General features: G+C 46.3%; 2 protein-coding genes across 9 annotated transcripts in view; one reads left to right on the top strand and one right to left on the bottom strand.

Moving 5' to 3' along the window:
* SH3YL1 (SH3 and SYLF domain containing 1) overlaps window positions 1–3,057 on the bottom strand; it is a 46,168-nt gene extending 43,111 nt beyond the window's left edge. The window contains exons 1-2 of one of the 5 annotated variants that reach the window (XM_021085717.1): window positions 3,040–3,057; window positions 2,356–2,480 (exon numbers count right to left, since the gene is read on the bottom strand). Coding sequence is in view for 2 of the 5 variants with exons in the window: in XM_021085720.1 (XP_020941379.1) it covers window position 2,356 (1 nt within the window). In the remaining 3 variants the exon portion in view is untranslated. 5 annotated transcript variants of the gene reach the window in all.
* Window positions 3,100–16,485, top strand: ACP1 (acid phosphatase 1, soluble). Of its 4 annotated transcripts, none has more exons than XR_302730.2 (6): window positions 3,101–3,279; window positions 7,576–7,649; window positions 7,735–8,009; window positions 13,965–14,026; window positions 15,316–15,421; window positions 15,517–16,484. XR_302730.2 is itself a non-coding variant. In XM_003481310.3 (6 exons), the coding sequence occupies exons 1-6, from the start codon at window positions 3,237–3,239 to the stop codon at window positions 15,592–15,594; spliced, it is 477 nt and encodes a 158-aa protein (XP_003481358.1). In that variant the 5' UTR covers window positions 3,101–3,236; the 3' UTR covers window positions 15,595–16,485. The 4 variants fall into 4 exon arrangements, 3 of the variants coding, with proteins under 3 accessions (XP_020943613.1, XP_003481358.1, XP_003481357.1); XM_003481310.3 differs by having other exon boundaries at window positions 7,896–8,009; window positions 15,517–16,485; XM_003481309.3 differs by having other exon boundaries at window positions 7,735–7,848; window positions 15,517–16,485.

The following is a 16,549-nucleotide window of genomic DNA, read 5'->3' as shown; positions in this document are numbered from 1 at the left end:
CCAACAGCAACATTCCAATCCTACTTAGAGTAAATTGCCATCTGGGGTGAGAAAACCGACTGGTTTCCAGTCTAGCCCTCATGGGGTCTGGAAGGCAAGCAAGGTCAAGAAAGCCCCCCCTCATACTTCATCATTCCGAGCTCAGGGCTTCCCAAACTTTCCTTCCGTCAGCAACATCTACTATATTATTTTCCTCAATGGACTCTCAATTATGAGAGGGCTATCTATAGGAACTTTTAAATACATCTTTATTTTGGCTATAAATCTTAGCCAAAAATAAAAGACTTTGAAATGTTGCCTTTAGCTTTATTAGAACATTATCATCTTGGACACCACTGCCTGATAACTATGGCCATTGTTTCTTTCTTTCTTTCTTTTCCTTTTTAGGGCCGCACTAGCGGCATAAGGGCGTCCCCAGGCTAAGGGGCAGAATCCAAGCTGCAGCCCCGGTAACACAGAATCCAAGCCACGACTTCGACCTACACCACAGCTCACAGCAACAGAGGATCCCTGACCCACTGAGCGAGGCCAGGGATCAAACCCACATCCTCATGGATACTAGTCGGATTTGTTTCCGCTGCGCCAAACGGGAACTCTGGCCATTGTTTCTTAAACTAACTCTTATCTTTCTGTGGTCTGGGTTTAATTCCTTTGTCTTAAGGATACAACGTTTGTCAGTTCTAGAAATCAAAACAGGTCTCACTGGTCAGGTCATTAACCATCTAATCCAAACTTCAAACTGATCATTTGAACCCAAACATTAGTTTGACCTGCGCTTCTTTCCTTGTCCCCCTGACCGCAGGCTTCGGATGAGAGGACAGACTGCATGACTTCGGGCATGAGGAAACCCTTGACTTATATCCGCTTCACTTTTTCTCAGACTCAGAGCAGGACTACACCTGCCACTCCAGGCTGATCATTTAGTGTGAAAATGGATTCCTTCCAAAGAAAACAAAAATTCCCTGCTCTTAGGAGGATGTCTTATCAGGACACACTTGCACATAAGGCAACGTGCAGGACTTGTGACCATTGGTCATTCGGCAACAGGGTGGCAACATCCCCTCAACTTGTCAACATTCTCTTCTTCCCAGACACCGCGCCCTTATTTCTAAACAGTGAGAAATCCCCTGAGAAAACATTCTGCATGGAATAAAAGCATCAAATCACTCTGGATGAGCAAAGATTTCTTTCTTTTAAATAATTGTTTTAATTTTACAAAAATGAGAGGTAGCAGTAACTCATTTTGTTTCAGCAGAACATTCGTAAACCATATCACCATGCCTCTTTAATTTAAGCATGATAAACAGGATGAAGTTATAACTTATTTTAACCTCCAGCTGGTCACTGCACAGATCTTCCAATAGCAGGTCACACAAAGGACTCAACAGTACTACGGAAACCTGTTATTTTGCTGAGGTGGGTGTGTGCAGATTTCCCAACTAACCCGTTATTAATTCAAGCATCTTCCACAACTCAATAAAAACTCTGATGAGGACAAGAAAGCAGGACACTCGTGTTCTGTATACAGAAGAAAATCTGAAAACTTCTCCCCTTTGGTAGAACCTTCCAGGACCATCTTTCCTACTCCCTGTCGGGCAGGGGCCCCCTGTCTGTGTCACTGTCTCCAACTCAGCCTCAGCAGCAGCAGCAGGGGTAACACTGAATTATTTGTTGAAATGAAGTGAGAATGACACATTTCCAGCTGGCAGGGTAAATCTCATTACCTTGTGGTCATCTACCAATTCAGAGCAGTTTCCCATTTTTTTAAGCAAGGGAAAACCACCTCAGCAACGTGGTCCAGTGCTCCCAGCCCCAGGGAAGCAGCCACTCTGCCCCGAGAGGTTTTCTGAAACCATGGCTGATCACAGGCAGGGCCAGGTGAGCTGCAGAGGGCCTGGGCCCTTCACCTCAGGGGGACCATGACTCCTGCCCCACAGTCAGAAGCATCTAAACCCAAATTGTCTAAAAAAGGACCAGAACCTCTACTGAAACAGATGGGAATGAAAAAGATAGTAACTAATACTTGGCTTTTCAAATATTACATATTCGCAAATAACAAAAAATGAGTTATGATGATTAAAATTAAAACCTTAGAAGTTTTCTGTAAATTGAATCGCCTGGGGCTACACTTGAATCAGCCACCTTTGTGGAGAGTCCAGGGAGCTCTTAACTTCTGACATCTTGTGGGATATTTAAGTATTAATAGATGTGCAACAGCAAAAAATCCCAAAGACATCATTTCTCCCTCTTTCACCGAAGATTTGCCCTCCCCAGCAAAACTTTTTAAAAGCAGGATAAGAGGGGTGGTCCCGATTCCAGGTGAGGTTCAGTGGCGTCACCGACACCTGTACTCACTTGTGACCCCGAGCCTCCTCCGCTCCGGCGCCCCTCGAGCTGCGGACACCTACCCAGGAAGAGGAAGGGCGCTCCCTGCTCGGCTCCGCCTCCCAGGGCAGGGACCAGTCTAGCGAGGTGCGCACCTGAGACAGGTGAGGGAGCAGGTAAACACCCGCTTTGGTCCAGGGCAAAGCACCTACTTTATACGTATTCGCAGGACAAAAACAGCAGCTAGGGAGGGTGTGCGCTCCCCTTCCTGGGTCCCAGGGCTGCTCCTGAAGCAGCCCATCTTTGACGACTGGGCAGCCCGGTGGCCGCCCTGTCGCAGAGAGAACTGTGAGCGGCGGTTCTGACCGGGGGACTAGGGGTCGAGGGTCCAGGGGCCCCGGGAGGCGCCCTTGGTAACCCGCCCACCCCTGACAGCAGGCCGCACGTTCGGCCGCGCGGCCCGGGTGAGGGACGCTCAACTGAACCCCAGGACTGACCCCTGACTCTCCGAGGACCCTTGGGGACCGATGAGGCCCCGCCTCTCAGGCTTCAGTTTGTGGCCCCTAATCTCTGGGGTGGAGCTCGGGGCTACGCCCTCCCCCGCCCTCGGGTGGTCACGTCACCGAGCCCTGTGACCTGAATTCGTCCCCACTGAGCCCCTCCCCCTCCAGGTGGCCCTCAGCCCCGCCCCCTCCCCGCCCCTAGTCCCCCCACCCCCCGCAGGTGGCTCTCGGCTCCTCCTCCCTCTCTCGGCGCTCGGGCCAGAATGCGCAGGCGCGAGACCGCACGCTCTCTTTAGGCGGAGCGGGGTCGGACTGCGCAGGCGCGTGGCGCGGGTTGCTGGCAGTGCGCCTGCGCCGCGCCGGAAGCAGTTCGACGCGGTTACTGGGCGCCTCTTTGCGCGCGGGAAGATGGCCGAGCAGGTGACTAAGTCGGTGCTGTTCGTGTGTCTGGGTGAGACGCCGCTGATCTAACCCCAATCTGGAGGGCTGGGGTGGGCTCCGTGAGCTCTGGGCTGCGCCGCTGGGCAGGGACGGTGAAGGGGAGGAGGCCAGAGAGGGGAGACCTGAGGGTCGGATGGGGCGCCGCGCTCTCTCCACGTCGCGCAGCTGCCCTGGCCGCTCTGCAGGCGGGGTCTCCTTAACGTGCCGGGTTCTCTCTCCAAGGGCGTCCCCTCTCCCCTGTTCAGTCCTGTCTCCACGTCGGATCCCCTGTCCCCTGCCCGGTCCTCGGTGCAGGCCTGGGCCTCTCACTTCTGCACAGCTCTTTCCCCAAGACCGAGGCCCCTCCCGCGCGGAGTACCTGCACTCCAGGCATTGCACCGGCCTAGCATCCCTTTTTCATCTTCATCCCATAGACCCAACGCCGCTGGATTGATTTGTCTCTTAAGGGCCTCCTGATTCCCGGAAACCCCTGACAACACTGGCTTGTTGGCTTGTTTGGCCACTGCCCACAAGTGGATCTGACCTGAAGGCGGATGGAATGGGAGGGTTTAGGATTTGGTTATAACAGCTAGATCAGGCAGCCGGATTCCCCAGGTCGCCATGACAGCCCGTGTACCGGGGTTCCTATACATGAAAATAAAGAATTTTTAAAATGTTTTAATTCTTCAGGTAACTTCCAGCTCAGAATTATTTTGATTTTTAGGATTTCAGCAGTTAGCCTCCCTTACTCAAAATGAAGTGCACTTTCCCTTAAGCTTTCCAGAGTATTCCTTTGATGCAGACCACAGGGTTCTATTCCTTGGTGCGTTCATCTGTCTCCTTCATTCCTCAGAGAGGAAGGCCTGAATGGTCAGTAGTCCAGTGACTTTGAATCTTCCCATATGTGTGTTTCCTGCAGAATAGCGCTTCCACTCCTTTTTAGGTGCCCCTTCAGGAAGACCAAAGAAGTCTGCCTGGTCTCCCCACTATCCTCTTTCACCCACACCCTCAGGCTTGCTCGTTTCTAGCACTTCACATGCTCTGCATGGGCCTTCCCTCGTGGAAGTCCATTTTGCATAATACCCAAAAGCCTTTCCAAAAGGTCAGACCCAAGTATTCCCTTCTTTCCTTTTCCCAGATCCTCTAAGTGGAGCTGAGTTGTTCCTGCGACCCTTTTTATAGATAACCTTTCCTCACTCAGGTTTTATTATGATTACTTGTTAGCCTCCTCAGATTATAGCTAGATGTAGCCCTCTTGATGGCAATAACTGTGGCTTATTTTTCTTTGTATTTCCAGCTGTAGGACAAAATAAGATGCTCACTAGCTATTTGCAGCATTAAATTTCTAGGAGGGGAAAAGTAAGTTTTGACAGTAGGCATCATTCATTTTTTAAGCCCTCCACTGAAGGCTGAGGGATGGTGTGAACACATTTATTAAAGGGCAGTTCAGTTCAGGTTGGGCATCTCATGGAGTTCCAAGGCCTTGTTTGTTTCACTTAGTATTGTTGCTTAGGTTGACATAATGCGCCACGGTGGCTCTTAATGGGAGATGTCTGCTTGCATGTATTTATGTATATATTTATTTTCAGTACTTTAACTTTTTATTTTTTTTAGCAACTGCCATGGTGCCAGGCACTGTTCTGAGGGCTTCAGAAAGTGAGCAAAACACAAAAATCCCTGCACCTCCGGAGCTCACATTCTGTCATCAACAGTCAAGTACTTGGTTACACAGTCAGTTGGTGTAAGGACAGGAAGGCAGGAAAGGCGGTGGGAGTGGGGTGCAGTTTTAAGAAAGGTGTTCAGGGAGAGACTTATCAGGAGGGTGACACTTGAGCAAAGACTTGAAAGAGGAGAGGAAGTAAGCATGAGTTATTTCAGAAAAGCTTCTTGGATCCAGAGGAAAGTGCCTGAAAGATTTTGAAATGAGGGGGCTGGCCGTGTTCAAGAAAGACAGGGAAGCTACAGAAGTGGGCCTGGGTGACCTAGTACTGTCTCTCCAGACCCTCGTCTGTAGCTCGGGACTCAGAGATAATGTGCGCAACTGCTTTCTCAGTGTCCGGTGGATTCATAACTAGTACCATTCTTGGCGCATAGGGCAGAAGTGACTTGCTCACATGCAGTGAGCTTTCTGGGGCAGGAATCTGCAAGCTTTTTATGCAAAGAGCCAGAGAACAGGTCCTGCCAAAGGCGTGGTGCCAAAGCAGCCTAGCCAGTTGTAGACTCTTGTGCTCGGCTGTAAGCATTTACTTGTGGACACCGGGATTTGAATTCCCTGTGATAGTCCCATGTCTCAAGATGCTTTGCTTTTGAGATTTTCCAACTGTTTAAAAATGTGAAATTGATTTTTAGCATCAAGATCTGTATAAAGTGGTGGGTCCTGAGCCCTAGTTTTTTGGACCCACATTTAGGTCCTGTGGGGGATAGGTCTGGTGAGGCTTTGGAGGATTTTGAGCAGAGGTGGGATGATTAGAGAGCAGTGTTCAGTAATTGAGATTAGACTCAGGGGTGGGGGCGAGGGCCACAGGAGGGAGACCAGCCATGTGCAGAGCTTGTATGTTGGGCCAGAGCTTTGCTGGTGGAGGTGGTGAGACAGATGTCGAGTTCTGGAGAGATTTGGGGTCACTGTGGCATTTCGCATGGTAGCCTGTATGCAAGACAGTAAGAACAGTATTTCAGAAATGTTTAAGTTTTGTTGTTTCAGAACATTTATTTGGATTTTTTTCACACTGAAGTGCAGGGAAGCCGTTAAATGTATTACATTGGTAAAGGCAATGGCAGAGGAGAATAGAAGTCCTTATTTTGGCAAGATCATTGAGTGTTTTAGGTTTTCGTGAGAGATGTGCTAGAGAGTGTGTGCCGTAAGTAGTGTCCCAGCCAGTGGGTGGGAGATGAGAACCAGTTAAGGGTGTCAGACTACCTTTTTCCTTCAACTGGTGTTTAAATACCCTTTGTCCCTTAAAGATCATCCATAATTGGGTTTTTTTTTTTTCTGATAAGAAATTTTCTTATTATCGTTATGCTTTTTAGAATCTGTTCCTGTGCTCCTATAGTATGTTGCTTGTCTGTCAGCATTTATTCTCTTGTTTTTATTATAGCTAATTCTGTATCTCCTGTGAATACTTTGCTTAGCATGTGATGGAAATATTTGGAAAGACAATTTCGTCTTTGATCTTTTTCCCCTCTGTAGTAAGGAATGTGGCTTCATCCAGTGAAGAGTCTTGCCTTTGTCCTGTCTCCTGGGAGGTACCCTCCAAACCCCTTGGAATCCCCTTGGAGTATAGGAGTGTCCTGTGGTTCAGGGACAGCCCCTACACAGTGTACGCTGAGGAGGTCTCTTGGAGTGGGGGCTGGAGATTGAATCCAACCACAGGCCAGTAATTCAACTATTTGTGCTTACTTATGAAGCCCCAGTAGATCCTGACACTGGAGCTCTGGTGGGCATCCTGGGTTGGCAGTATTGTCACACATGGTGATGGGAAGGTGGCATGTCCCGTAAGACCAGAAAGTTTCCTGTTTGGAATTCTCCCAGAATCTTCATGGTGCTCTCTGACTGGTTCTGCTCTGTATCTTTTTGTGATGATAAAACTCTGATCGTAAGTGTAGGGTTTTCCTGAGTTCTGAAGTCCTAGAGTAATACTGAACCTCTGAAGGCCCCCGAATTTGTTTGTGGCCAGCTGATTTGAAGAGAGGGTAGCCTTTAGGGATCCGGGAACTTGCCACTGCTGCTGTAAGTTCTGGGCACAGTGGACGGCCTGGAGGATCGTCGCCACCCCAGCTGCTGACTCCGGGTCACGGCGTTCAAGCAAGGGCTCTGCACAGGTCTCGTGGTAGAAGTTTATGTACAACTGTCCAAAGTGCACTGTGTGTTACGCCCAAACACACTTGCTTGTGTATTCTGTGAAACAGCGTTCATCTTTATTATGTGCAGTATATTTGGAAATATGTATTTTAAACTTGATTCTGTGGTATTTCATTTTAAAATAGACGAGTTGCAACCCACTTCATTGATTACATGGCTCCCTTCTGGGTCAGTGATAGCAAACTGAAAGATGATGCTTTCCGTTCTGGTTGTTCTGGTGTCTTTTCGTCTGCCTGTGAGTGCTTGAGCCATTGGCGTGAAATCATTGCGCGGGGTTTGGTCCGCTGTTGGCGCAGGTTCTACCATGTGCTGGCAGGGCGAGCCCCTCAAAGACACATGTTGGCCTCACTCTCCTCGCTGCCCCAGGTGTGTGACGTCGTTCACGGCTTGTGTGGTGCTGGAACCCAGCACCCGCCCTTCCGTCAGACTTGACACTCACGCTCTGTCTCCTCCCTCCCCCCTTTTAAGGTAACATCTGTCGATCACCCATCGCAGAAGCGGTTTTCAGAAAACTCGTAACTGATCAAAACGTTTCAGATAATGTAAGTACTGTTCATTTTCTTAAGGAGGCCAACCTGAATGCCTTTGGGTTGAAATTTCGAAAAAAATTCTTTTTTTCTCCTGCAGTGGAGGATAGACAGTGCAGCGACGTCCACGTATGAACTAGGAAACCCTCCTGATTACCGGGGGCAGGCTTGCATGAAGAGGCATGGTGTCCCCATGAGTCACATTGCCCGGCAGGTACCGTACTTGACCTTGAAGGTATCCTTGTGTGTTTTGTGTTGCAGTGGGTCATTGACAGCAGCGCTGTTTCTGATTGGAACGTGGGCCGGTCACCAGATCCAAGAGCTGTGAGCTGCCTAAGACATCATGGCATTAACACAGCCCATAAAGCAAGACAGGTAGAAGAGACCTTGTTTAATTTCTAATACGTTGATTCCATAACCTGAGCGGTTGTGAGAGGCTTAATCAGGCTTACCTGTAAGGACTGTGTGTAGTCAGGGTCAGCATACCCAGCCACAGTGCATCGTTCTGGTTCCACAGTTCCGAAGGATTTATGTGGCCTTGGAATTTACTGGTTAAAACGCATAGGGAGAGAGCCCTGCTTACGAGCAGGAAGACCTGAGGTGTGGTCTCCTTTTTGTTTCTATCTGCGTGGTCTTTAAACATTTAAGCCATGGTGACTTAGGCTGCTGCCACTACAAAGTTACTGCTCAAAGGCAGTTCTGCTTTAAGTTCAAAAACAGTTTCAGCAGTGATGCGCCTTGGAAATACAGGTTAACGCTGATAGGGATGTGTAGCCCGCAGACCAGCAGTAATACTCGGGTTTGGGTTCTGGAGCGCAGCCCAGTGCAGTGTCTGGGGGAAAGATAGTATGCCTTATCTGCTCTGTCCCTTACAGATGCCACAAGCTTGTGGCTCTTGCACTTTGGGGATGTGGCCAGTGTGGCAGAGGCTGAACGAATAATTTGAACTGACTTCAATAGCCACTTGGTCTAGTGGGCACCTCACTGGGCTGCAGGGTTCTAGCTCATGGAACCAGAGAGGGGGGCTGTGGGCTGAGGTTCTCACAGTAGCAGTTGTGGTGAGATGGCTGGAGAGCGGGTACCCCGCCCCCCTCCCTGGCTTGGAGCTGTGGGTGTTGCGCTGGGAGCTCCAGAACCACAGGAACCAGCTTCTAAGGGGTCGGCTCCCTGTCCGATGCAGAGGATGTGGTACGTTTTTCTGCAGGGACCGTGATTTTTAGCAGCATGTTAATGGAGTTTGAACCAGATTTGTAAAAAATCCAGCTAAAGTCTAACTTCCTTTTGTATCCATCATGAGGAAACCTACAGCTTTGTAGGCCAAGCAAAAGGCCATGTCCCGAGATGAGCCAGCTTTTAAGGCTTCAAAGTGAGAAGCCAAGTGTTTTGAAAATTAGTCGTCAAACATAGTGCATGCTTTTAAGTGTGGGTGGCAATATCAGTGCTTGAATCAGAATTTTTTGTAAGACTAAAGGCTCTTTCGTCATTGTTACAGCAAACCTTGTCTACTTAAAACTTTCCAGGTTGCTTTGCCACACGATGTCATGTTTTAGATTCTGCTCCTCTCAATTTTTATTAATTACGGAAGTGAGTAGTTAGTTGGTAAACCCATTTTGCAGATCAAGAAACAGTTCTAGAGAGAAAATAAATGACCTACTGAAGGTTACCCAGCTGCAAAGTGGTAGAACTAGGATTTAACTACAGGTTTCTGTATTTGTTTCATAAAAAACTCAAGGAGTTCCCGTTGTGGCTCAGTGGTTAACGAATCCAACTAGGAACCATGAGGTTGTGGGTTTGATCCCTGGCTTCGATCAGTGGGTTAAGGATCCGGGGTTGCCATGAGCGGTGGTGTAGGTCGCAGATGTGGCTCTGATCCTGCATTGCTGTGGCTCTGGCATAGGCGGACAGCTACAGCTCCAATTAGATCCCTAGCCTGGAAACCTCCATATGCCACGGGTGTGGCCCTAAAAAGACAAAAATAAATAATTAAGTAATAAAAAATAAAAAAAAATTGAGAAGTGTGAGCCAAGAAATTCACAAAATTATCGTAGAAATAACTTTTAATATGTTAATAATGTTTCTGAAATTTGTAATACACACATTATGTGGTTTAGATAACTTTACCCTTAGATCCGTGAACTTCTAATTTCTGGCTATTTCAGTTGATTCTGCATGTTAATAATTTACTATTTAGATTAACTGTTTTAGGGAATCGGTTTTAACGAATCCGACTGGGAACCATGAGGATTCGGGTTCGATCCCTGGCCTTGCTCAGTGGGTTGGGGATCTGGTGTTGCCATGAGCTGTGGTGTAGGTTGCAGATGCGGCTCGGATCTGGCGTTGCTGTGGCTCTGGTGTAGGCCAGTGGCTGCAGCTCCCGTTAGACCCCTAGCCTGGGAACCTCCCTATGCCACGAGAGTGGCCCTAGAAAAGGCAAAAAGACAAAAAAAAAAAAGAAAAAGAAAAATTTAACTATTTTAAGGACCTCGCCCTTTATTAAGTAGAATTTTCATTGGACAGAGATTAAACATTTTTTATATCGTTTTTCCATTCTAGTCTCTTTGGGGTTTTTTATACCTTGCCCATTTCTACTTTCTATTTTTTAAAATAATGTAGATTTATTTTGAATAATCCTTTAGAATTATGAGCACTCATACTTTCATGTTTTCTATTTTTAAGATCATATTTTTTCATATATTAGAAGTATATAATAAAAGTGGGATGCTATTGAAGTATTTTAAGTGCACATGTCTTTAAAAGCTGGAAACTTTTTATTGTTTAAGAACACATGTAATTACCAGTTTTAGAAGTAGTATTTCCACATTATCTGTTTGTTTCTCTCTTTCTTTCTTTTCTTTTTCCTGTCGCTTCTAAGACTGTTTTCTCAACCTTTTTTTTTTTTTTTTAAATTTCAGAGTCTATGTCACTGCTGTGGCGGGTTCGATCTCTGGCCCGAGATTCTCCGCATTTGAGGGTTTGGCCAAAAAATAAAAAAGAAAGAAAAAGAAAGAAATGTCGAAGTCCTAGTAAGATGTGTTTTATAGTCAGAATCACAGCAGATCTTTGCTGTTTTTTAGCATTTTTCTAATGTTTACAGATTTCCTTTTTAGTGCGTGTCAGCAACTTGAGAGCTGTTTGGTAATAGTTCTATTAAATCTGCTTTTGGTAGATAAAATATGTTTAGGGTGCTTTTTCTTCTTAATGCATGTGCTCAGTTCTCGAGTCTGGGACCTCTCCACATCCGGGTAGCTCTGCGGGATGTTTATCTTATCAGACATTCTTTCCCCTTTGCAGTAAACTTTATTTGACACTTACACAGATTGTCAGTGTGCTCAGTGCATTTTTACAGCATGACCAGCGCATTTCTACTCCAGAGGCCACCACGAAATGCGAAATGCGTCTACCTTTTCGACTGTGTGGCACTGGGGTCCTCGAGTGTGGACCTTCCTGCCAGCGTCTCCCTGTGAGAGGCTCCATGTTGTTGCTCCCGACAGAGGGCTGGTCAGCTTCATTCAAGGCGTCAGTGTTGCTGCACAGACAGGCCGAGGTTTACCAGGTTTACTCCTGGCATGCGCTCGAGTCGTTTCTAGTTTGGGGCTGAGTCTTCTGGGAGTTTTTTTGATACGTGTGCAGTTCTGTTGAATACACACCCAGCGTCACACACTGTGTCAGGTGGGACATATTACACTTTGTCAGAGTGGAGCAGCTGCGTAGAACAGTTGGCTCTTGCTCCCCTTTCTCTTAAAATTTTTGTCAATGATAGTATTTCTACTTTAATCATTTGGAAGGATTCACCTAACCCATTGTCTTTTGTGGTTTCCTGCAATTGCTAGCATTTTCTTCTGTCTTTAGTTTTTTTGGTGTGTAGTTTCCAGCAGTTTTATGTGGTCGAATTTGCTTCCTGAATTTGTGCCTTGATGGTTTTCATCAGTACTGGAAAATTCTGGGCTGTTTTCTTTTTATAGTTTGTTTCTCCTCATTTTTCTGAAGTTCAGCCTAAGTGTATTTTGGACATAAATTTCTTTTTCTACTTTCTCCATCCTTTTCACTCTCTGTTTTGCAGTCTGAGATTTCTTGCCGACCTGTTTTGTGATGTACTAATTTTTCTAATGTTTTTAAACAGTCCGTTAAGCCTCCGTTCATTGAATATGGTACCTGTTACTGTATTTAATTCTTTACTTGATTTTTGAAAAGTTGATTCCAGCTTTCTGGTGAAATCCTACATCTTGTCCTGAATTTTCTTGAACAATACTGATCACAATTTTTTTTGTCTTTTTGTCTTTTTAGGACTGTACCTGCAACATATGGAGGTTTCCAGACCAGGGGTCCAATTGGAGCTGTAACTGCAGGCCACAGCCACAACCACAGTAACGGGGGATCTGAACCACATCTGTGACCTACACCACAGCTTATGGCAACACCGGATCCTTAACCCACTGAGCAAGGCCAGGGATCAAACCTGCATCCTCATGGCTGCTAGTCGGGTTTGTTAACCACTGAGCCACAGTGGGAACTTGGGCCATTGTTTCTTAAACTAATTCTTATCTTTCTGTGGCCTGGGATTTTGTTCCTTCTGAGTCTGGCTGTCATGGGAGCAGGTTAATGGTTGTGCAGAGGTGTTTGGTTTTGATGGGCTTTTTCTAACTTTTTTGGCAATAGGGTTGTTTTGCCACAAACTATTTGATTTATGGCTGCGAGAAGAGCTTTACCATGCGCTTTCTTAGAAGATGTTGATTGTAGCTGTTCCCTTCCTTTCTCAATTATTTTAGCATCCAGACATCGCATAGCTACATGTGGCTGTCAGTTACTAAGTCTTTCTGAGGATCTGCAATTGAAGTCATTCCATTAACAGCAGTGCTTAATATTTAATCCCAGGATATTTCCCAAACAACTAATTTGGGGAAATAGCTTGTATTTGTTCTAATAGATTTTAAAATAAGTTAGTGCCTTAGGAACAGTGACAAAATTTAGTGCCAGTACTTTGCTACACTAAAAATTAATGTAAGCGCACAGCCAGACCCAAATTTTATTATTTCTTTTTTGGTCCCACCTGCAGCATATGCAAATTCCCAGGCCAGGGATCAAATCTGAGCTGCAGCTGTGACCTACACCACAGCTTTAGCAACTCCAGATCCTTAACCCACTGTACAGAGCTGGGGATTGAAACCAAACCTCAGCAGTGACCTGAGCCACGCCGGAGACAGTGCTGGATCTTTAACCCACTGCGCCATGGCAGGAACGCCAAGATTTGCTCTTTTTTAGCAGAGTAATGAGTATATTTATTGTTCTTTTGCCACCCTGATTGTAGTAGTGTCACACTTCTGTTTAACTGGATTTTTGGGAGTTTCTCTGTAGCTTCATTGTACCACTAAATTTTAGAGGATTTTTTAATGAGGAAGAGGAGTATTGAAATTGCATTCTTAGAAATTGTTTCTACCTTCATTTTGTGTCATGTTTATATTTCTCCCTCTTTTTTAAATGGGCCATTTTTTAGATTGAAATATAGTTAATTTACAGTGTTGTGTTAGTTTCAGATGCATGGCAAAGTGATTCAGTTATACATATAAATATGTATCTATTATTTTTGTTTTCCATTATAGATTATTAAAGATACTGAATGGAGTTCTTTCTTTTTCTGTCATTATTTATAATATTCAAGAGTTGTGAAGTAGTTTTCATTTGTATTTTAGTGGGCTTATATTTAGAAATGATGCCAGAAACAACACAGGGTTTAGGTTAGAATCAGTAAAAATAGCGAGTGGCCCTCTCCTCCTGTCCTGATTATGGATAATTCAGTTCGAATGAGGACGATCTAGAGACTAGTTCCTCAAGTTCCTTCTTGATGGGTCTTCCTGAGCACCTGCTTGCAGCGGCATCTCCCCGACTCGTCCCTGCTTCCCTGGTGCCTCCGTGAACTGCTGGCCCCGCAGGAGGGGAGCCGTCCCTCAGTCCTGCAGTCAGTACCCGTTGCTGGGCTCAGGATGGTGCTTATGCCATGAAATACAGGGCTCTGTATGGGACATTTGAATAAGTTAACTGAATTATACTTTGTTTCCTAGAAATCAAAGTCTAACCTTTGCATCTACATATTACACTGTTTCATGATTATTCCAAGGAACTTTGTAGTATAAAATTTCTTTGTAATACAGTTTCAGGAAGTTAGCGTAATTCTATTTTAATTCTGAAGTACCCTAAATTATTTCTCTTAGTGAGTAGCAGACAAGTATAGCCTTTTTTTTTTTTTTTTTTTTTTTTTTTTAAGTCTGTTTTGGATCTTCTAGGCTTGTTGGTCTAAATGTAAACATTATCTTTTGACTTCTCATTCACTTCTAGATTACCAAAGAAGACTTTGCCACTTTTGATTACATACTGTGTATGGATGAAAGCAACCTGAGGTAATCACATTTTGAAAGGGTATTTCTTTTTAATTCAGCTCCTAATAGGCCAGGCAGTTTGTTGTCCTAAATGACTGTTATTGCCTTAAAGATGGAACATACGTAATAATGATCACGATGTACAGTTACTTCTTTAGAGTAGCCTGGCATCCAGAGACTCGTGGAGAGTGGGAGGACCTTTCCACTGCGCCACACCCTTGCACAAGGATCGTCTGATTATACTGAGCTATGCTTTGTGGGAGCTTGAGTTTCTTCCTGCTGCAGGGGTTCCTGGAGAGTGTGGTGTTTTATTGTTTCTCATTTCATTCCCCTTTCCTGCTGCCCCACCCCCAACCCGAAGAAAGACTGACGAAAAAGAAAACCTTTTACTCTATTTAAATTGTTGGAGGAGTTCCATCTGGCGCAGCGGAAACGAATCCAACTAGGAACCATGAGCTTGCGGGTTCGATCCCTGGCCTCGCTCAGTGGGTTAAGGACCCAGCATCGCCGTGAGCTGTGGTGTAGGTCCCAGACTCAGCTCGGATCTGGCATTGCTATGGCTCTGGCATAGGCCGGCAGCAGCAGCTCCAATTAGACCTTTAGTCTGGGAACCTCCACATGCCACGGTTGCGGCCCTAAAAAGACAAAAGACAAAAAAAATAGAATAAGATTGTTGATTGTCTTAATTTAAAAGACAGAAGTTGTTAGACTAGGTATTGGATACAAATGGCTCACCAAATGCCTGTGGGTCCTGTGCTCCGCAGCCAAAGCACTTCCTCTAGAGATTCTCGCTGTTGCCCCACTTTATCAAAGAAGTTGAGGCAGGTTCACTGGTGCTGCCGCGGGTGTGGTGGAATTTTAGCCTGGGCTCCTGGAGGCTTGTGAGTCACCACTGTGCCATGTGGCCTCACTTGTGCATTTGATCCCAGGGGCATGGATTTGCAGAAAGGAAGTTGGGGGCATTTCTTTGGCTGTGTGCTCCTTTTCCGTATTATCAACAACATCTTGTTGAGTTCCATTCTGTCACCTTTGTTAGTCTCAGAAACATGGGCTGCTAAGAGGACACATACTCACTCTCTGGCCAAGGATGCATGTTTGGGCAGAGAGGGTGAAGTCCTGTGCCGTTGCAGCTCCCCTGCCCGTGACTGCGCCGCCGGGGCCCGGGCAGAGCTGCTCGCCTTTTGATTTCCTTTCTAAATCAGGTCACTGTCTCTGAGTCTTGCTATGGATGCTTGTAAAACCCTAGCAGATGTCCCCGTTTAGCTCGAAACCATGATTCAGAAAACTAAGTTCATGTTTCAATTTCGCAGAGATTTGAATAGAAAAGGTAATCAAGTTAAAAACTGCAGAGCGAAAATTGAGCTACTTGGGAGCTACGATCCACAAAAACAGCTCATTATTGAGGACCCCTATTATGTAAGTACGTTCCCGTCTGTGCTCGGGGCTATGCCCGCACGTTGGCTCAGACCTCTGATGGCACGTCTGTCACTTCCTCTTCCCTGTGCTCGCAGGGCAACGACTCCGACTTCGAGGCCGTCTACCAGCAGTGCGTGCGGTGCTGCAGAGCCTTCCTCGAGAAGGTGCGCTGAGCCGGCCGCCTCCCGCCGCGGCCCCTTCTCAGTCCAGTGGCACGGCGAGCTGCCCCCAGCGCAGGGTCACAGCCCTTTCCTCTGTCGACTCACTGTTTCTTACCCTAAAAGACCATTGTAGATGGACATCAGCTGTGTTTTACAGAAACTAGTAAATAAAATTTTTGATCGAGTTTATGGGGTAAGTGTTCTTCGAAGAGTTGCCCCACTTTGTCCCAGTTACAAACACGGAGGAGCAGACAGAACAGCAGAGTGACAGCGTGGGACCCAGTGGCCCAGTCAGCGTCTGAGCCTCTTGCTGCCTGTCCCCCGCCCTCCCTGCCTCCTGACCCGTGTGGCCATGGCCGTTCCTGCGCTGCCTCCTGATGCCGGGGCCTGGGGAGGAAGTCCATTCCCCGCAGGGTGCACACGTGTCTGCTCCTGATAAGAAAGACGAAGATGGGCGGGTTGATCGTGGGCCTCGTTGCTCCGCCTTAGTTTGCGTCTGTCTGGTTTGTTTCCTAAGGAAGTCAGCTCCTTGATCCCATTTGAACCATTTTGCGTCTGGAACTTGAGTTCTATCCACAAGGAAGGAATCTGTGTGCTGGTTCATCTTACGGTCAGTTTGAGGGACGCCTCTGCTTTTATACATATATCTATCTATCTATCTATCTACCCGGATGTCAAATATCGCTCAGCTCAGGTGGGAAAAAAATTATAACTTGGAAAAAGCTCTTCTTTGTTGGATGCTTAAATGTTGCTATGTTAAGTATTTTTTATCAGTGCTTAGTTTATGGACAAATGTAGGTAATTTCTGTGTACTTTGAGATAACTAAAATTCCCCATATGGATAAATGTCAGAAAAGATTGTTTTCAGTAAACTGGGGAAATATAAAAATACAGCTAAGACGCAAGTCTGGTGTCGGCCTGTTTTGTCGCCGACAGGGAAGAAGCGTCAGTGCATGGCCGCTCCTGC

This window comes from Sus scrofa, chromosome 3 (genome assembly GCF_000003025.6).
Source record: "Sus scrofa isolate TJ Tabasco breed Duroc chromosome 3, Sscrofa11.1, whole genome shotgun sequence".
Taxonomy (NCBI): Eukaryota; Metazoa; Chordata; class Mammalia; order Artiodactyla; family Suidae; genus Sus; species Sus scrofa.
Note: the sequence above shows the minus strand (reverse complement) of the source record. Positions and strands in the feature narration are given on the sequence as shown.

Bases quoted from the DNA above. Each gene is read 5' to 3' on its own strand.
- ACP1 (XM_021087954.1), top strand. From the start codon at position 3,237: ATGGCCGAGCAGGTGACTAAGTCGGTGCTGTTCGTGTGTCTGG. The intron at 7,650-7,734 runs GTAAGTACTGTT...TTTCTCCTGCAG, and splicing joins ATCAAAACGTTTCAGATAAT to TGGAGGATAGACAGTGCAGC. The intron at 7,849-13,964 runs GTACCGTACTTG...ATTCACTTCTAG, and splicing joins TGAGTCACATTGCCCGGCAG to ATTACCAAAGAAGACTTTGC.